Here is an 18785-nt window from a genome sequence, read left to right on the forward strand (position 1 = left end):
TTTGAAACAGGTATTGTATGATTGAGCCAATTGAACTACAGCAAAAAAAATCATAAGTCCGAATAATTCAAATAATACTTTAACAATTCATGGAACGAAACTATTGGCACTACGCCCCCCGGGGCATGGCCTTCCTCTAACGTGGGATTTCTGCTCCAGCGCCTCTGACGAGACAGGAGAAACCGGGACCGACGTTTTACTTCACCATCCGATAGAAGCTCAGTGGATAAGGCGGGAATCGAACCCGCGTCTCATAGCATCATCGGGATCGGCAGCCGAAGCCGCTACCCCTGCGCCACGAGACCCTGAATTCAGCGAAAATTTTCCTAAGTCCCAACAATTCAAACCATTGTTCAACAATTCATGGAACGATATACCTGAATTCAGCGAAAATTTTCCTAAGTCCCAACAATTCAAACCATTGTTCAACAATTCATGGAACGATATACCTGAATTCAGCGAAAATTTTCCTAAGTCCCAACAATTCAAACCATTGTTCAACTATTCATGGAACGATATACCTGAATTCAGCGAAAATTTTCCTAAGTCCCAACAATTCAAACCATTGTTCAACAATTCATGGAACGATATACCTGAATTCAGCGAAAATTTTCCTAAGTCCCAACAACTCAAACCATTGTTCAACAATTCATGGAACGATATACCTGTTTGCCATATAGTTTGTATGTAAAGCTAATTTATTTTCGTGATAATTTTTATAAGTCCAAATAATTTGATCAATTGATTGACCATTATCAGAACGATAACTGTTCGCCATGTGATTGGTCTATAATTTATTTGTATGGTTCTACCATACATGTTACGATATATTTATGATAAATTTTGAGGCCACATTTCATAATAAAATGCATTTTAAACCGCCAAACGTAATGTAACTGAGATAGCTCAATTAGATAAGGCGGCAGCACCACGGAAGAATCAACAGGAGACATCATCATCAAGCGGTAACAAATCCCGGACATTACAAAAAAAAAAAACGCTCACCATTAATAATCATATACTTACCATTCCCGTTAAATCCATAGTTCCCAGAACATTTGTAATGTTTATTTTTTGGCTCCTCCCTTTTCAAATGGTGTCGGTAAGTGTCGGTAAAGCAGTTCACCATTTAAAATCATATTTTATTAATTTGTGGTACGGTTCACATAAAATAAGAATTGAACAGTTTGGGGTAGGGTATGACTATGATCCACGAAAAAAATCCCTTGTAAAAATGTATTGTAACATTACCTAACGACCTATTTAATAAATTGTAGGATTGTTTGGGGAATGGAAAATGTACGGTTGCACCCTATTTGGTGTATTATTAAGATCATTTAGGAAAAATCATTCGACAAATGGTGACTGTATGGTTGTTGACTATGCGGGAAAACACTTGAAATTGATCTTAAGATCTACCCAAAACAGGCACTATTCAAAGTCAACGTGATTATCCATATGAATTTAATGTGTTTCACTGATTGATTTTAGCGCGACTTTCATCGAAGGCTAGAAGCGAGGCTAGAACGAATAGCACAAAAAACTCTCCCGTCTTCAACTGGCCGGCCGGCGCAGTGGTAGCGTGCACGACTAGCTAGCGAGAACCTGTATATCGCTTGTGTTGCAATCTCGGTTGCAATCGTTAATTATTCGAACTTTAGTATACAGTAGTTAGTAGCACACGTGTTATTTGATTTTCCTTAACTCCTCGACTGACAGCTCGTCCACAGGGTGCACCTGCACGTAGCGCACTCCTGAACCCGCACAGGGTACCACATCTCCCTTCCTTTATTGATCGAGCGGAACATCAACGTAATCATCAAACTTCAGCGGACGTTTGCAAACTCGCTTTGGCCTTGACGGAATATTAGGGATATCAGCAGGCTTCGGTGAGGTATCCAATGGTGCTGGTGGAGAATCTTCCCGGAGTGGTTCCTGTGAAATAGAACAGTTAGATGGAGATGTTGATGAGCGAGTTGATGTTAGATCTACAGATTCCGCTGGCACTGAAGTTGGAATCTTTTTCAGATGCGAAGAGTTTCGCTCATAGGTTGTTCCACTATCCTCGCTCTGTACTGTGCAACGTGTACCAGATTTCCGTACAACAGTATACTCGACCGGAGAGTAGGTTGTCGTGAGCTTGTTTCCGGGTAGTAAATTTTGCATCAACACTTTATCCCCTTCTTGAATCGACGAAGGTCTCGCGTTCCGCTTGATGTTCTCACGGTCACAAGCATGTTTCTTCGCAATAGCATCGCGATCACAGAACTCTTCGTTTGGCGGAGCGGTTTCAATTTCCCTCAAGAACGGAAGTTTGGTTCTAATCGTGCGTCCCAGCATCAACTCCGACGGTGTCTTTCCGGTTATGGAATGCGGCGTAGAGTAGTACATCGTCAAGTACTCGTCAAGGTCCTGCTTCCAGTCTCGTTTCAAGGCGTTGCTGATCTGCAGCCGCTTCAGCAATGATCTGTTTTGCCTTTCGACCTCTCCATTTTGCTGCGGGAAGTACGGTGTTGTGTAGTTCAGGGTTATACCGCATTCCCTACAATAGTCCCGGAACTCCGAACTCAAGAACTGCTTCGCATTGTCGAGACTGATTGTCCTCGGGAACCCCAGCCGCTTGAAAATGGCACGAAGTCGATCAACGGTATCCTTCGCTGTGATTTTGGTCATTATTTCGATTTCCTTATAGCGGCTGAAGTAGTCAACGATTACGAAGAGGTACTCCCCAGAAGGAAGCGGGCCAAGGAAATCGATGGCAACATCCACCCAAGCTTCCAGGGGCAGTGGTCTTCGTTGCATCGCTTCTGGTTTCTGCGGAAGTCCTGTTAGTCGGCAGCCCTCACAATCAGTAATCCATTTCTTGATGACCTTGTCCATTCCTGGCCACCATACTCTGTCTCTCAACCTCCGCTTCATTCCGGATTCTCCTGGATGTCCCTCATGTCCCAGTTCAAGGAATCTCCTGCGCAAACTTGACGGAACGATCATCTTGTTGCCCCTGACAACGAGCTCTCCGACCAATCCAAGTTCGTTTTGGAAGGTTTCGTACACTTTGATCTCCGGGTACTTCCAAATTCCTGAGCGCAAGCTATCCTTCACGAGGGTCAGCTCTTGATCGTGAATGGTCGCGTCCTCAATCTCACTAATATCGATCGCCGTTGATTCCAACACGGTCAGAATCAGGAACTTCTCATCAGGATCGATATCTTCGTTGTCATTGGAATGCACGGTTAGCCTCGACAAAGAGTCAGCAATGTTAGATGACCCTTTCCGGTAGACAACTCGGAACCTGAACGATTGTAGACGAAGAATCCATCGTTCGATCCTCAAGCATGGGCGTGATGTTGGTGAGAAAATTGCTTCGAGGGGTTTGTGGTCAGTCTCTAATTCAAACGTCCGACCGATGAGATAATGCGCAAATCGTTCGACCGCCCAAACCAACGCCAAGGACTCTTTCTCGGTCTGGCAGTATCGCTGCTCGGTAGATGTCAAACTTTTGCTTGCGTAGCAAATAAATTTTGGGCTGTCGTCGGTTGAGGATTCAAATTGCAACAAAACAGCGCCCAGTGCTACCGGAGATGCATCCGCGACGACTCTTGTACGAAGGGAGTTGTCAAAAAAACTCAAGTTCTTGACGTCCGAAATCATCGTTTTCAACCTGTAATTGAAATTTTAAGCATGCCAAGAAATACATGAAAAATATGAAAATCCACCTCAAGAAAGCCTGCTCGTGCTGATTTTCCCAGCTGAAGCTAACGTCTCGTTGAGTAAGCTTTCGCAGCGGAGCCGAAATTGTCCCAAGACCCGGCAAGAATCTTCCGACGTAAGTGACTAGTCCCAGGAAACTCCTAAGTTCTTCGACATTTCGCGGAGATCTGAAGGCTCGAATCGCTCGCACCTTATCGTCAGCTGGTCGTATGCCTTTGTCCGAAATGTGATGACCAAGGAAATCGAGCTCAGTCACTTTGAACAAACATTTCTTGAGATTCAGCAGAACGTTACGGCTCTTTAGTACGGTTAGCACCTTTTCCACACAACGATCGTGTTCTTCTTCTGTGCGTCCAAACACAATGATGTCATCGATGTAATGCACACAGTTGTCGCACCCCGCCAGTAGCTGTCCCATGATTTTCTGGTATTGTTCCGGGGCACAGCTGATCCCGAACATTAGTCGTTTGTATCGGTACATGCCGCGGTGCGTAATAAAGGTAGTAATCGAGCGTGACGTTTCCTCCAGCTCAATCTGGTGGAACGCGTCCTTGACGTCCAGCCGGGTGAAAAAATTTGCTGCGTTCATCCGAGGCAAGATATCGTCAACTGTCGGCATGACAAAGTGTTCCCGCTTGATCGCACGGTTCGCCTGGCGCATATCAACACACAGTCTCAAGTCGCCATTATCTTTAACCACCACCACCAAGGGTGAAACCCAGTCGCTGTACTGCTCTACCTTCTCGATTATGTCCGTAGATTCCAGTTGGTTCAGCTTCTCCTCAATGCGACTCAGCAGAGCAAGGGGTGGTCGTCTTGCTGGCTGAGCGACGGGAGTTACCGAGCCATCAACCGAAATGCGGAGCTTAATTCCCTTCAGTTTGGGGAACGGGCTATTGTTCTCAATCTTGAAACATATTTAAGTTGATGAAAGAAATGACCTAGCAGTATTAAAATCAAACTTACCATCCAGGTCCGGTCATCTTGACCCGGCAGCCCAAGCCTTAGTACGTTGAGCTCCTGGGCGGTTTCCTTCCCGAGCAGCGGCTGGTTTCCATTTGCGACGACGTAGAATCGTGCTTCAGCCTGCATCTGTTGATTCTCATTCTGGATTTCGACTGTAGAATCAAACATTCCAATGACGCTGAGTGGTTGTGCGTCTTTGCCATATCCCCTGAACTGCTTGTCGACCTGCTTGGTAGCATTTCGAATTTCGATTCCTTGTACCTTCATACGCTTCCAAGTCGTATCGTCAATTATGTTCTTGTTGCTTCCAGAATCAATCAGCACTTGCGTCATGATGCCTCCAATCTTGATCCACAGAAATTCGTCACCATCTCCGATGGAGAATATGAAACTTTTGTCTCCCCCCTCGTCAACGATGTTCTCATCATCTACTGGTCGTACTCGTTGAAAACTGCGCTTTGGTTTTGGGGTTGAGTTCGTAGCTCGGCTCACTGCGCCCTTCGCCATGACTGTTCGACATTTTTGCTCGTAGTGTCCAATTCTCTGGCAACGGTTACACTGGATGTTGAGCGCTGGACAACTTGGGTCATTTCCCAAGTGCCCGCGTTTGCCGCACCTTGAACACTCAACAGCGTGGTTCTTTGGTGGATGTGTGTGCATTCGGTTCACTTCCACCGGGACCAGGCATGGTTGACGACTACCGGACGGTCCTGCTGCTACCATCTGGCTGGCCTGATACTTCACGGATTCGTGCGTTGAGACAATCTTGAGGACATCATCCAGGCTGTTCTTGTCCGTTTGAAGTATCTTCTCCTTCAAGTCCGGCGGGGCAAACAATGTGATCTTGTCAATCACGCATATTTCGCGGCATTCTTGCTGTGTCTTGCCAAAGTTGCATTTGTTGGCTTGCTCTTGAGCTCTGAACAGGAACTTTTCGATGGACTCTCCTTGGTCTGGTTTCATCGTCCAGAAGATATTCCGCTCCATCGATTCGTGGTGCTTTGGAGCAAAGTAAGCGTCGAGCTTTTCAACGGCAACTTTGTACGGATCCACTCCATTCGTATCGTCCGCTTCCACGTCGGCTCCGGGGATTGTTTGGAAAACATCCTGAAGGTCAGGACCGGCCCGTGCCAGAAGAATGTACTTCAGTTTTGTTTTGTTCGTTTCTCCACTGGCAAAAACTGCATACTGGAAATTTCGCTTCCAGCGGACCCATTGGTCACGAACTTCGTTCGCCGGCAGCGTCTTGAATGTGAACGGGGGAATTTCGAACCTTTCCATCCTAATAGAATGAAAATACTCAGAAAATTTCACTTAGCATTTGAAACTAAAACTTTTACCTTGCTGGTTTCCTGAATCGTCTTGCCGAATCAGTTCCGAGAAAACATGTTTGTGGTGGACGACCTTCGTACGTCCTGCCTCTTCCGGCGCAGCTGGTACTGCTTCTAGCTTTCCTACTCCGTGCGGTGGATGTTCCGTCTAGCGAATGCCTTCGACCGGCCAGATGCCTTTGCGCGGCGGATGCCTTTGATCGGCGGATGCCTTTGATCGGCGGATGCCTTTGATCGGCGGATGCCTTTGATCGGCGGATGCCTTTGATCGGCGGATGCCTTTGATCGGCGGATGCCTTTGATCGGCGGATGCCTTTGATCGGCGGATGCCTTTGATCGGCGGATGCCTTTGATCGGCGGATGCCTTCGACCGGCGGATGCCTTTGAGCGGCGGATGCCTTCGTCCGGCTGCTTTAAAAAGCAAGATTAATTTTTATGTTTACGTCTTTTCCTTTTATGAATAACGAACAAATTCTTTCTTACCCTGGGTTCTAGAGCGCCCGCCTCGTCGCCAATGTTGCAATCTCGGTTGCAATCGTTAATTATTCGAACTTTAGTATACAGTAGTTAGTAGCACACGTGTTATTTGATTTTCCTTAACTCCTCGACTGACAGCTCGTCCACAGGGTGCACCTGCACGTAGCGCACTCCTGAACCCGCACAGGGTACCACAGCTTGTACGTACTTTTATTTTTCAACACCATTTAAAATTCGAGTGTTTGGCTATTGACATTATTTCATGACCAATCACCGAAATTTCAAGTGTTTTGCGATTGATATTTGAGTGCTCTGTACAGCAGGGCCAGATCATGTGTAGAACACTTCGTTGAGCTGTGTAAGTTTTGCTCAGTGTAAATAAACTAACGCACATTGGACCATCTTCATTGTTTTGCTTGATTTATGTGTTAGAAATATATTTTCATGCCCGATGAAAATACATTCTAGCCTAGTGTAAGCAGGACACACTCTTGTTTTCAAACCTACAATCAAGCCCACAATGCCCTTTTTGCATTTGTTTTGCTTGAGGAAATTCATCCAACGAAATTTTTAATCCCAGAGTGCTTTTTTCTTGGTGTGTAATTATAGGGCTGTGCCATGCTCATGGCGCCATCTTTTGAGCCATCGCCGTAGAACGAGAAAGTACATAGCGCAAAAAGGTTCATGCCATCTCTCTCCGGCCCCCGTGGCTCTCCGAGAAAGGGTCCAACCCGGCAGGGTTGCCATTCGGAGGTTCAGTTGATGTTTGAGCGTTGCCGAGTGAGGATGTCCGTCGTCGCAGTCGCGCTGTGAAGTGAAAAAAAGAAAAAAAGCCAGAGAGAAGTGGAAAAAAAAGTTAGTCAAAGTGCCGTGTGTGTGAAACTTGGTGCGTTTGGTGAAAATTGCATTTGCCGCGCGGAAAAGTGCATTTCCCGGCCGGAAAAGTGTGCCCAGGTGGAGAGCGACAGTGTGGCCGCAGTTTGCGATCGCGTAGACGGTGAAAAAGTACAGTTTAATTCACGAAATCGATTGATTGGAAGTGAGTATTTTTTTTCTCCACCCCGAAAAAAAAATCGACGTCGGTGAAAAAAGTCGCCCCGTCCCGCTTTGGCTCGGGAGAGCGGAGAGCCTTGCGCAAGGGTGGCAGAGCGAGAGAGGGAGAGTGATTTTTTGGGGAAGAAAAAGTGGATCGTGGTTTTGTGCCTTCGGAGGCCTCTACTGTATATAGGCTAGCGGGAGAGGAGAGAGTTGTGGGAGAGAGGAAAAGAAAATTTCGGCCCCGGTGTGAGTGTGTGTGCGTGTTTGTGTGCAGTTCGACGACAACGCCCATCAAGGAACTGGAGTGCGTAAGGTTGGACCGGCTTTTGGACTGAATAAAAGTTGTAAACAATCGGCTTATTTTTCTGGTATAAACTTTTAGAGGTACTGATTGTAAATATGGTTTTGTTTTTTCAGTACGTTTTAAAATAATGTTATTGAAAAAATAAACAAATTCAAAAAAAATAATCTAGCAACATTCAGACATGTTGACTCAACCAAACTAAACTAATTGAATAAGATCACAAGATTTGTATTACAATCGTTATTCAGGTTTAGTTTTTGAAAAATTAGGATTGCCTCTGATGTTAAGAAAAATTCTAAAATTTACAAAACTAATAAATAAATAAATAAAAAAAAAAGTTAGTAAGGCCGTGACATAACCGGAATGGCGTTGGATAACGAAGTTCAAGTTAGTTTAGATTTGATCAACGTTTCCTTCAAAATTTTCTGCATTCTAGGTACTTGAAGTTCACATCCGTGTTAGGGAAGCTTTTCGATGGCCTATTTTATGCATTCTAGTCAATTGACCTTGGTTGTTGTTATTTTGCCCGACAATTCTCTGCATAATCAATACATTGAATTGTTTTGATGGTAAAACTATTTTGCCAATGTTGAATGGTGCCGTTTGGCCCCCAGTACCTTGTAAGACGTTATTCAAAGTCAATAACATTATGTATAGTGGATAAACATACTTTGATCTGACTTTACCGCAGCCAATAGATGCATCAAGAATAATGCTTGATCAAATACTTTTAACATGGCCAGGCCTATTGTATAATGTTAACAGCTAAAATTATTCGTTGAAATGGATTAACCCTCTACAATCCAACCCCGCCTTTAGACGGGCTTCGATTTAAAAAATCGCCAAAAATCCATTTTCCAACCAATTTTTGATTTTCAAATGCATTGGAAAGAACAACTCTTAAAATTTTAGACAATTTAAGGGTTGTAAGTTTAACATGTTTTATGTGACTTTGCCAATTTTTTAAAAAATGTCATTTTTATTGTACAACTTTGGCTGTTTTTTTTTACTAACATTTCCAATATTTTAAGTAAAAAGAAGTATGCAATAATTTTTGTTGTGTCCCAGACTATGCCTCTATGCTTTTTTTTTACAATTTAAATGATAATGGTACCATTTTATAGCAGAAAATTTGAAAACCAAGCATAAAAATGAAAAAGTGACTGAAAAAACATGAAAAAATTAGATAGGCAAAATATAATGACAGGAGGTGGTACAATAGGCTAAAAACTACCAAAAACAAAGAAAAACTGCCTTGAGTCAGGGGTATTAAAAAACACCCAAAAAGCAAAAACTGAAAATTTGGTTTGTTGGACCTTTAAAAAAACTCCAGTTATGTTCATTTAGCCAAATATGAACAACATTAATCAATTAAAAGTCCCCAACCTTATGCATTTGAACGTCCTCGATGGGCACCCATCTGCACAGTGCAGAATGTGTATTCGTCGGCATCGGCCGGCGCGGCTGCCAAAGCAGGACAGAGAGTAAGGGAGTATCGCGAGAGCGAGTGAGCAAGAGAGTGCCTTTAATTGAATCGATGACATCATCGACTAACATCACATTGGACTTTTATTTTTTCTCATTTTGCCTGATCTGGGGGCATTTAATTCAGTCGAAATATGAATGAATCATTGTGTGCATTTTTGAGATTATTGCATGAGATGAATCCAATAAACGCCTGTTGTTTGTCACCTTAGCCGAAACTTTTTCGCCCAAATTCTGTTCAGTCTGTTTTTATTAATTTGACCTCACCGCTTTGCACTTTTGAATATGTGTGTGGCTCTGTGGAACGAGGGCACATCGGCTTTCTCTGAGCGCCATACATGCGAACGGAACGAGTGAGTGATGTTGCCACAAATACACTCTTGCCCACTTTTCTCTCTTTTTTCCAACTTGACTCAGCACTCTGTGGGTTTATGCTTCCTCCCAGTCTACATGAAAACGCAATCTAGCAGAGCAGGGCAGCATAATATGCTTCGCATCATGCACGCACGCACGCACACACACATATATCTGGTCAAGTAAAGAAGTCATAAAAACCGCTCGTCGTCGTTTCATGATGGGGAGCGCGCGATAGAATAACACTACACTGCTCGCGGTGAAGAATTACAGCAAAAAAAAAGTAAAGGTTGTCGTTTTGTCGTTTTCGGTTGGATTTGGTTTTCTGCTGGGTTGTTGTTGTTTTTTTTTCGATTGATGGTGAAATTGCAAAACGTGTAAGGTGGATGTCGTCCAATCGTCAGCGGAAAGTCGTAAGTACCTCAAATCATCGTTCCTCTTTCGTGGAACACATTTGACACCATGCTGCTGGATGTATAATCACGAATAAGAAACCATTTCGACGGTAACATTTCAAAAGGCATCATGTACATTTTGACACTTTCTGGGTTATTGTATATTCTGAAAGTACTTCTAATAAGCTACCTCTCCACCAAAAATGAGCAAAAGTTACTTTAGTAAAGTCTGTTTAATCATAATTTTAAATAAAGTAACATAAACAAAATCCCTGCCATAAGCAGTCTCTGTTTATATAGCCCTGTCAACCTGTCAAACAAAAGGCTACATAAACCTCGTGACGAAAAAAAAGCAACATGAAAAAAGCGCCATGTACATTCGGCGAAGAAAAACGAATCATAACAAAGCGTCCCCCTCAGTGACAGCAGGGTGATATAGACGTTGGTGATTTCAAAAGAAGTTATGTTTGTTTTTCTCAAATAAATTTACGGAAATAATGTTTTATTGAATATGGATGATCAAGTATCAACAAAAGCAACGTTTTTCATCATTTGCTATCATTAGAACATCTTATTTTGCTTTTATATAAAAATGGTAATTGAAAATGGATGCTCAACATTCAAATGCGTTTTTCTCAAAACGCATGGTTTGTACATGATGCTTTTTGAAATGTTGGCATCGATTTTAACGCTCTACAACCCAATTCCGCCTGTAGGCAGGCTTCGATCTAAAAATTCGCCAAAAATCTATTCTATAACCAATTTTTGATCTTCAAAAAGCATTTGAAAGAAGAACTCTTAAGATTGAAGAAATTTTTAATAAGTTTGACTTGTTTTATAAGACTTTGCCAATGTCTTTTCGTTGTTCAATTTTTGATTGTCGAGCTTAAGTATGACCCAAAAACTACTCTAAAATGATTTAGAATTTTTAAATCCAAGATGGCAGCCAAAAATAGCGGAGATGAAATATTGAACAAACTGCATTTTTTTAATTTAAAAGGCAATCAAATATTCGCAGAACTCGAATTTGATGTTAAAATCAAGAAAAAAATATGATTTTTTTTTGTTTTGGTCATGATTCGATTATCCGAAGCCCATACAAACCTTTGAATAATCGAAATTTCAGATAATCGATAGTTGGACAATTTTCGAATTTCGTTTGGTTGGTCCCATACACTTCAGCGTTTATAGTTCTAGATCTCCTCTTTCGAATGCAACCTGGCGCTTAAAATTTGGCCTGCGCCTTTTAAAGATATTTGAGTTTTGAATTTGCATCTTTTTATCTTTAAAATGGTTGTAACTTTTGACCCTTAAGTCCAAAATGACTTGTCAAAAAAATAAAAATGTTGTTTTTTAGAGCTCTAAAAGTGCCTCCAACATCACATTTCTCTAGAACTTAACCCTGAATTGCTACGTAAAAAAAACTGATTTTAAAAGGTTTGCTCAGATTCTTTCTCTAAATTTTGTCATAGAAGGCGTAGATTGCGAGATAAAATTTTGGTGTCCTCAAAAAAGTTGCTTAGATTGGCGAGCCCAAAAACTTTCTAGAAGACAAAAAGAAAATCCTAAAAATATTCCTGAAAAGTTAGACTTTCATAAAAAACTCTTCTGAAGACACCAAATCTAATCTAATCTAATCAGACCCTAGCGCAGCCAATCTTTCGAAGGGATCCTGGAGAGTGCCTTAGGTTAGATGACGCCTAGCACTCTTCTTGTCATTTATTAACATTTGTAGTGCGCCATTGCATTAGAATGCATTGAAACATCATAAGCGTTAAAGCGGCCAGGCCTACTGCGTAAAGCCGTATCGCAGAGATGATTCGTAATTGGGTTGAGTTTGAGCACTGAGTGTTCGAACAACAACACAATTCTGAATCGACAGGGGAGGAAGAAGCCTGGGACACACCACCATACGCTCCGAGATTTCTGGTTGTATTCGTTGGAAGCACCATGCTAAGAAGGTTTGGTACTCTGGGACCCTCTGGGATGGAACATTGTATTTCTACGAATGCCCTGGACACTATTTGCCGTGGTTATAGCGCCACAACTCGCTCTCTGTTAACAGTATTTCTAATTCCAGTCCACGCTTACTAAGTCGTCATGGCCTAGTAGTTAGCATTTTTGCTTACCAATCTAAAGGACGGAGGATCGAACCCCGCCTCGAGCGACTTTGATTTTTCGTTCATATTCTTCATTTCAAATTTATGTGTTCTTAACCTGGCCATGGTCTTCGTTTCGTACATACACTTATGGTACTCGGGTCTATATGACCCAGAAATGTATTTGGCTGCCAAAATTCGGAATCTTGACCGATTTTGGATGTCTTGGCCGCAAATGAAAGGTTAGAATGTCTACTTTGCGATTCCGACTGGCAGAACCGGTTTTGGGCACTGTGGCCACCGGGAACCTGCTACAACCGAAAAAAGTCCTTTTTGAGGCCCCGACTTTGAGGACCTGTATCTCCGGAACGATAACACATAGCGGGTTGCTTCCAGTTGCATTTGACGGGTAATAACCTCAACTTTAAGCTCCCGTAGAGATGATTTGTCAAAAGTGGACACCGGTTCCGTTAACCCGGAACATCCGAAAAACATGATTTTTTCAGCTTTTGTTATAAAATCAACACATTAGTCAATTTTTTCAACCGGATTTTTTGTAAATCATTACATACGCACACTACATACTACCTCTGACTGTTTGGGATCGTTCCGGCCAACTGTGGCCAATCCGGAACCGGTTCCAGGGTACCACCAAAACGGTTCCAATAATGGTATCGCTAGAAACCCGTCATGTTGCATATCAAACTTCATGAAATTGAAAATTATGACCATCTGAGGTCATGCCGATATCCTCTGACCCAACCTGGTCACTCCGGAACCAGTTACCGATGGCCACTGGGGGACACTTCCGGAGTATGCAGGAAAGCATATCATGCGACATATCAAACGTCATGAAATTGAAAATTATGACCATCTGAAGTCATTCCGATATCCTCTGACTCACCCTGGTCACTCCGGAACCGGTTACCGGTGGCCACTGGGGGACACTTCCGGAGTATGCAGGAAAGCATATCATGCGACATATCAAACGTCATGAAATTAAAAATTATGACCATCTGAGGTCATTCCGATATCCTCTGACTCACCCTGGTCACGCCGGAACCGGTTACCGGTGGCCACTGGGGGACACTTTCAGAGTATGCAAAGAACCCTACCATGCGACGTATCAAACTTCATGAAATAGAAAATTATGACCATCTAAGGTCATGCCAATATCCTATGACCCAACCTGGTCACGCCGGAACCGGTTACCGGAGGCCACTGGGGGACACTGCCGGAGTATGCAGGGAAGCATACCATGCGACGTATCAAACTTCATGAAATAGAAAATTATGACCATCTGAGGTCATTCCGATATCCTCTGACTCACCCTGGTCACGCCGGAACCGGTTACCGGTGGCCACTGGGGAACACTACCGGAGTATGCAAAGAACCCTACCATGCGACGTATCAAACTTCATGAAATATAAAATTATGACCATCTAAGGTCATGCCAATATCCTATGACCCAACCTGGTCACGCCGGAATCGGTTACCGGTGGCCACTGGGGGACACTTCCGGAGTATGCAGGGAAGCATATCATGCGACATATCAAACTTCATGAAATATAAAATTATGACCATCTAAGGTCATGCCAATATCCTATGACCCAACCTGGTCACGCCGGAACCGGTTACCGGTGGCCACTGGGGGACACTTCCGGAGTATGCAGGGAAGCATATCATGCGACATATCAAACTTCATGAAATTGAAAATTATGAAGAATGTTGATTTTTTTTCAATTGATTTATGTATAATTGGTGACAATTTCTAAGTTGTCAAAAATTTAGTTGTTTGTCAAAATTTCAATTTCAAACTATTCTACTCTACAACTTATTTTTTATTTATATTTTACATGTTGCCCACGACTCTGGGGCAAATTTACAAATAAGCCCGCGATGATGCCGATATCCTCTGACCCAACCTGGTCACATCGTAACCGGTTACCGGTGCCAGTGGGGGACACTTCCGGAGAATTCAAGGAAACATATCACGCGACGTATCAAACATCATGAAATTAAAAATTATCATCATCTAAGGTCATGCCGATATCCTATGACTAGGGTTAGTGAAATTTCACGATTTCGCGGACAGCGTGAAATCCGTGAAATTTGGCTTTTTCCGAGAAATCCCGTGAAATTTTATGTTTGTGTGAAACTATAATGATTTTTCTCAAAATGATTTATCTAACACAAATATTAATAAACAAAATCTTGTTCAATTACTAACATACGGTTAGTGATTTTTGACGATTTCGTGGACGGCGTGAAATTCGTGAAATTTATCAATTTTCTCAAATCATGTTTGTTTTTCAAAATAACAACATACTAAATATTTCATCCGTACGGACTATTTAAGTAAAATTTATTACTTTTCAATTGAAATGCTTGATATGAACCATTTAAAGAATGGTTCAGATTTTGCAGTGTTTTTAGAAACTTACTTAGGTTGGTACAAATATTTTTAAAAGTTTTTGTCACCCCCCCCCCCCCCCCCTTCAAAATTGGCCCGAAAAATCAGGGGGCAAAAAAAATATTTTTACAATAAACTTCAAAATTTTAATGAAAATTCAAGTGCAACCAGCTGAAATCAAATTAAAATACATTCTCCTGCGTTTAAAATCATTTTTAGCATGTTTGGGTTTATGAAAAAGTCTTAATGTTTTTTTGAAAATTTTCGATGCAAAAGCTTTTTTTTCGATACAATTTTTGTTTTTGTCAGATCTCAAATTTTTTGAAAACTAATGATTGCAAAACAACTGAACTAGTGTAAAATGCATTTTAAAACACTTTTTTCATTTAAATGTGAAGACTATGGCTTGTTATTTAATTTTTTATTTTTTTTTTTATTTTTTTGCCCCCCCTTGACCTCGGCCAGGGCCGAGGGACAAAAACTTTTTTAAATATTTGCATCGGCCTTAGTTAAGTGACATTTTCATTCGCTATAATAACAATTTGACTTCTATTTTATTTGAAGGGTATTGTTTCAAAAGAAATTAAAAGAATCATGCTTTGTTTTATTCAACTTTTTAAAACTTAACGGCTTTTTCTGAGTCCTGTTTAATTTTAACGATATTTGATTATTTGAGTGGATAATTCCTGTGAAAGTTTAAAAAATACTATTTTTTTGTTTTTGTTTTGATTTTGAATAAAAAATTTCTTACGAACTATTTTTTTTTACTTTTGATTTAAATTGAAATTTTGAAAAGGGAGATGAAAACTTTAAAAAAAGTTAATGTGCTGAATGTCGCAAAAAATCAAATTATTTCACTCATTTTTGCTGGACAAATGGTTAAATCTTGCTTTAATATGAAACTCAATAAAATGAAGCTAATCAGCAAAAACTTTTTCACTTGGTAAGTCGAATATTAAAAAATATCTGTTCAATAAATAAGAATACGCATGCCCTTCATTTTATTTCCAAATATATGTACTGCTCATCCATAAACTAGGTGGAATCTTTTCTGAAAATTGGGATTCTTTTTTGTCACGTTCAAATTTCTGAAAGATTGAAGATTAGTATATAATAAAGCATGAAAAGTAGTTTCTGTGATTGAATCATAAAATTTTCAGAGTTATTTTGACATTTTTCACGTTCCGCGAAATTTGCGTGAAATTTGGTGTTTTGGAATTGAGGTCCCCGTGAAATTTGTAATTTTCGAGAGTGAAAAATCACTGAGCCTACCTATGACCCAACTTGGTCACTCCGGAACCGTATACGGGTTGCCACTGGGGGACACTTCCGGAGGGTCTGTAAGTTAGGTAATTTTTGAAGGTTCAACTAAATTTATCTACTACAGAAAATTAAAACCACCATCAATTAAATGGTTCCGGAATGGTAATCGGGCTCGGTTGTGTAGCTGCTAGTGTGATTGCGTCCACATTTCTTGTGACGAGTAATGTGTCATCACGCCTTCTATCGGATGGGGAAGTAGAACGTCGGTTCCAGCCTCAGTTGTTGTACGGTCATTTGATCATTCCAGTTTTCTCCCTGCTATAATTACAATCAACACTCCAAACCAAGCCTGCTCCGGTGGAGTCGCTGGCGGCGGTTGGACTCCCAATCCAAAGGTCGTCAGTCCGAACTCTGGGATGGAAGGTTCCTTGGAAAATGAAAATGATTTGGTGCTCTCCCCATTAAAACCTTTTAAATCTTAGGTTCGAGAAGAAACTTCAAACTTGGTTCTTTGCATGTTTCACAAATTTCCTCCATTCCCAACCCATTTTCGGTTCCAAATTAATCAGGATGGGCCGGAGGACATCGCCACCAGAAATTGTCTCCCAGTGGCCAGGTTGGATTAAAAAACGTGGGCAAGACCTTTGGTGGTCATAATTTGCAATTTCATGAGGTTTGATATGTCTCATGATATGCTTCCTTGCATACTCCGGAATTGTCCCCCAGTGGCCACCGGTAACCGGTTCCGGCGTGACCAGGGTGAGTCAGAGGATATTGGCATGACCTCAGATGGTCATAATTTTCTATTTCATGAAGTTTGATATGTCGCATGATATGCTTCCCTGCATACTCCGGAAGTGTCCCCCAGTGGCCACCGGTAACCGGTTCCGGCGTGACCAGGTTGGGTCATAGGATATTGGCATGACCTTAGATGGTCATAATTTTATATTTCATGAAGTTTGATATGTCGCATGATATGCTTCCTTGCATACTCCGTAAGTGTCCCCCCGTGTCCACCGGTAACCGATTCCGGCGTGACCAGGTTGGGTCATAGGATATTGGCATGACCTTAGATGGTCATAATTTTATATTTCATGAAGTTTGATACGTCGCATGGTAGGGTTCTTTGCATACTCCGGTAGTGTTCCCCAGTGGCCACCGGTAACCGGTTCCGGCGTGACCAGGGTGAGTCAGAGGATATCGGAATGACCTCAGATGGTCATAATTTTCTATTTCATGAAGTTTGATACGTCGCATGGTATGCTTCCCTGCATACTCCGGCAGTGTCCCCCAGTGGCCTCCGGTAACCGGTTCCAGCGTGACCAGGTTGGGTCATAGGATATTGGCATGACCTTAGATGGTCATAATTTTATATTTCATGAAGTTTGATACGTCGCATGGTAGGGTTCTTTGCATACTCCGGCAGTGTTCCCCAGTGGCCACCGGTAACCGGTTCCGGAGTGACCAGGTTGGGTCAGAGGATATCGGCATGACCTCAGATGGTCATAATTTTCAATTTCATGAAGTTTGATATGTCGCATGATATGCTTTCCTGCATACTCCGGAAGTGTCCCCCAGTGGCCACCGGTAACCGGTTCCGGAGTGACCAGGGTGAGTCAGAGGATATCGGAATGACTTCAGATGGTCATAATTTTCAATTTCATGACGTTTGATATGTCGCATGATATGCTTTCCTGCATACTCCGGAAGTGTCCCCCAGTGGCCATCGGTAACTGGTTCCGGAGTGACCAGGTTGGGTCAGAGGATATCGGCATGACCTCAGATGGTCATAATTTTCAATTTCATGAAGTTTGATATGCAACATGACGGGTTTCTAGCGATACCATTATTGGAACCGTTTTGGTGGTACCCTGGAACCGGTTCCGGATTGGCCACAGTTGGCCGGAACGATCCCAAACAGTCAGAGGTAGTATGTAGTGTGCGTATGTAATGATTTACAAAAAATCCGGTTGAAAAAATTGACTAATGTGTTGATTTTATAACAAAAGCTGAAAAAATCATGTTTTTCGGATGTTCCGGGTTAACGGAACCGGTGTCCACTTTTGACAAATCATCTCTACGGGAGCTTAAAGTTGAGGTTATTACCCGTCAAATGCAACTGGAAGCAACCCGCTATGTGTTATCGTTCCGGAGATACAGATCCTCAAAGTCGGGGCCTCAAAAAGGACTTTTTTCGGTTGTAGCAGGTTCCCGGTGGCCACAGTGCCCAAAACCGGTTCTGCCAGTCGGAATCGCAAAGTAGACATTCTAACCTTTCATTTGCGGCCAAGACATCCAAAATCGGTCAAGATTCCGAATTTTGGCAGCCAAATACATTTCTGGGTCATATAGACCCGAGTACCATAAGTGTGACTTTTTTTCTGGGGGGCACTTCCGGTGGCCACCGGAAGTCCATTTTTGGCTCAAATGTGTGTCTTGGTAAGATGCACAAAGTCATAAAATTTCAGCTCTGTAAGTGCCAAAGGTCAAAAGTTACGATAACTTTTATCATGCTCTTGGGTCATATAGACCCGAAGACCATGCCCGGGTTAACATTCTCGTTGGGAGCAGATGGGAATCAAACCCAGAACCATTCGCTTACAAAGCGAACACCGTAACCAGTCAGCCGCTCCAAAAAAAAACTCTTCTGAAGACACCAAAGCTCAAAAATTTCACTATTTTTCGAAAAATCAATTTTCCACTTAATTGTGCGATCTGGACCACTATGCAATGGTTCTTAAGTAAAGAAATTATGATAATCTTTTGTTTCCAGATTTCTTAGATTTTTTTTCCAAAACATTTATTTTCTTATAAAATGAGGAAAATAATAAAATAGTTGTTTCAGTAACAATATTTAGCCTTGTAATTGAATAGGACACATTCTCCGGGCTGCTGGTATACCAGTGGGATAACATTAAAACACAATTTAATGTCGTATTCATTTTGAAA

At 42.0% G+C, this 18785-nt stretch overlaps 2 protein-coding genes across 8 annotated transcripts in view; one reads left to right on the forward strand and one right to left on the reverse strand.

The window, feature by feature from the left end:
- Positions 1 to 1673: 1673 nt before the first annotated feature.
- LOC120414985 (uncharacterized protein K02A2.6-like) lies at positions 1674 to 5958 on the reverse strand. Its single transcript, XM_039576338.2, has 4 exons — positions 4678 to 5958; positions 3717 to 4618; positions 1993 to 3661; positions 1674 to 1935 (listed from the first exon to the last, which is right to left on the reverse strand). The coding sequence occupies exons 1-4, from the start codon at positions 5956 to 5958 to the stop codon at positions 1789 to 1791; spliced, it is 3999 nt and encodes a 1332-aa protein (XP_039432272.2). The 3' UTR covers positions 1674 to 1788.
- Positions 5959 to 7235: 1277 nt separating this feature from the next.
- The window catches only part of LOC120414981 (spectrin beta chain), a 70538-nt gene continuing 58988 nt past the window's right edge, over positions 7236 to 18785 (forward strand). For 4 of the 7 annotated variants that reach the window (XM_039576325.2, XM_039576328.2, XM_052708176.1 and 1 more), the window contains exon 1: positions 7236 to 7524. The gene's annotated coding sequence lies outside the window, so the exon portion shown is untranslated. The remainder of the gene's footprint in view (positions 7525 to 18785) is intronic. The other 3 variants (XM_039576330.2, XM_039576329.2, XM_052708177.1) reach the window with 1 other exon arrangement.

Source organism: Culex pipiens, chromosome 2 (genome assembly GCF_016801865.2).
Source record: "Culex pipiens pallens isolate TS chromosome 2, TS_CPP_V2, whole genome shotgun sequence".
Lineage (NCBI taxonomy): Eukaryota > Metazoa > Arthropoda > Insecta > Diptera > Culicidae > Culex > Culex pipiens.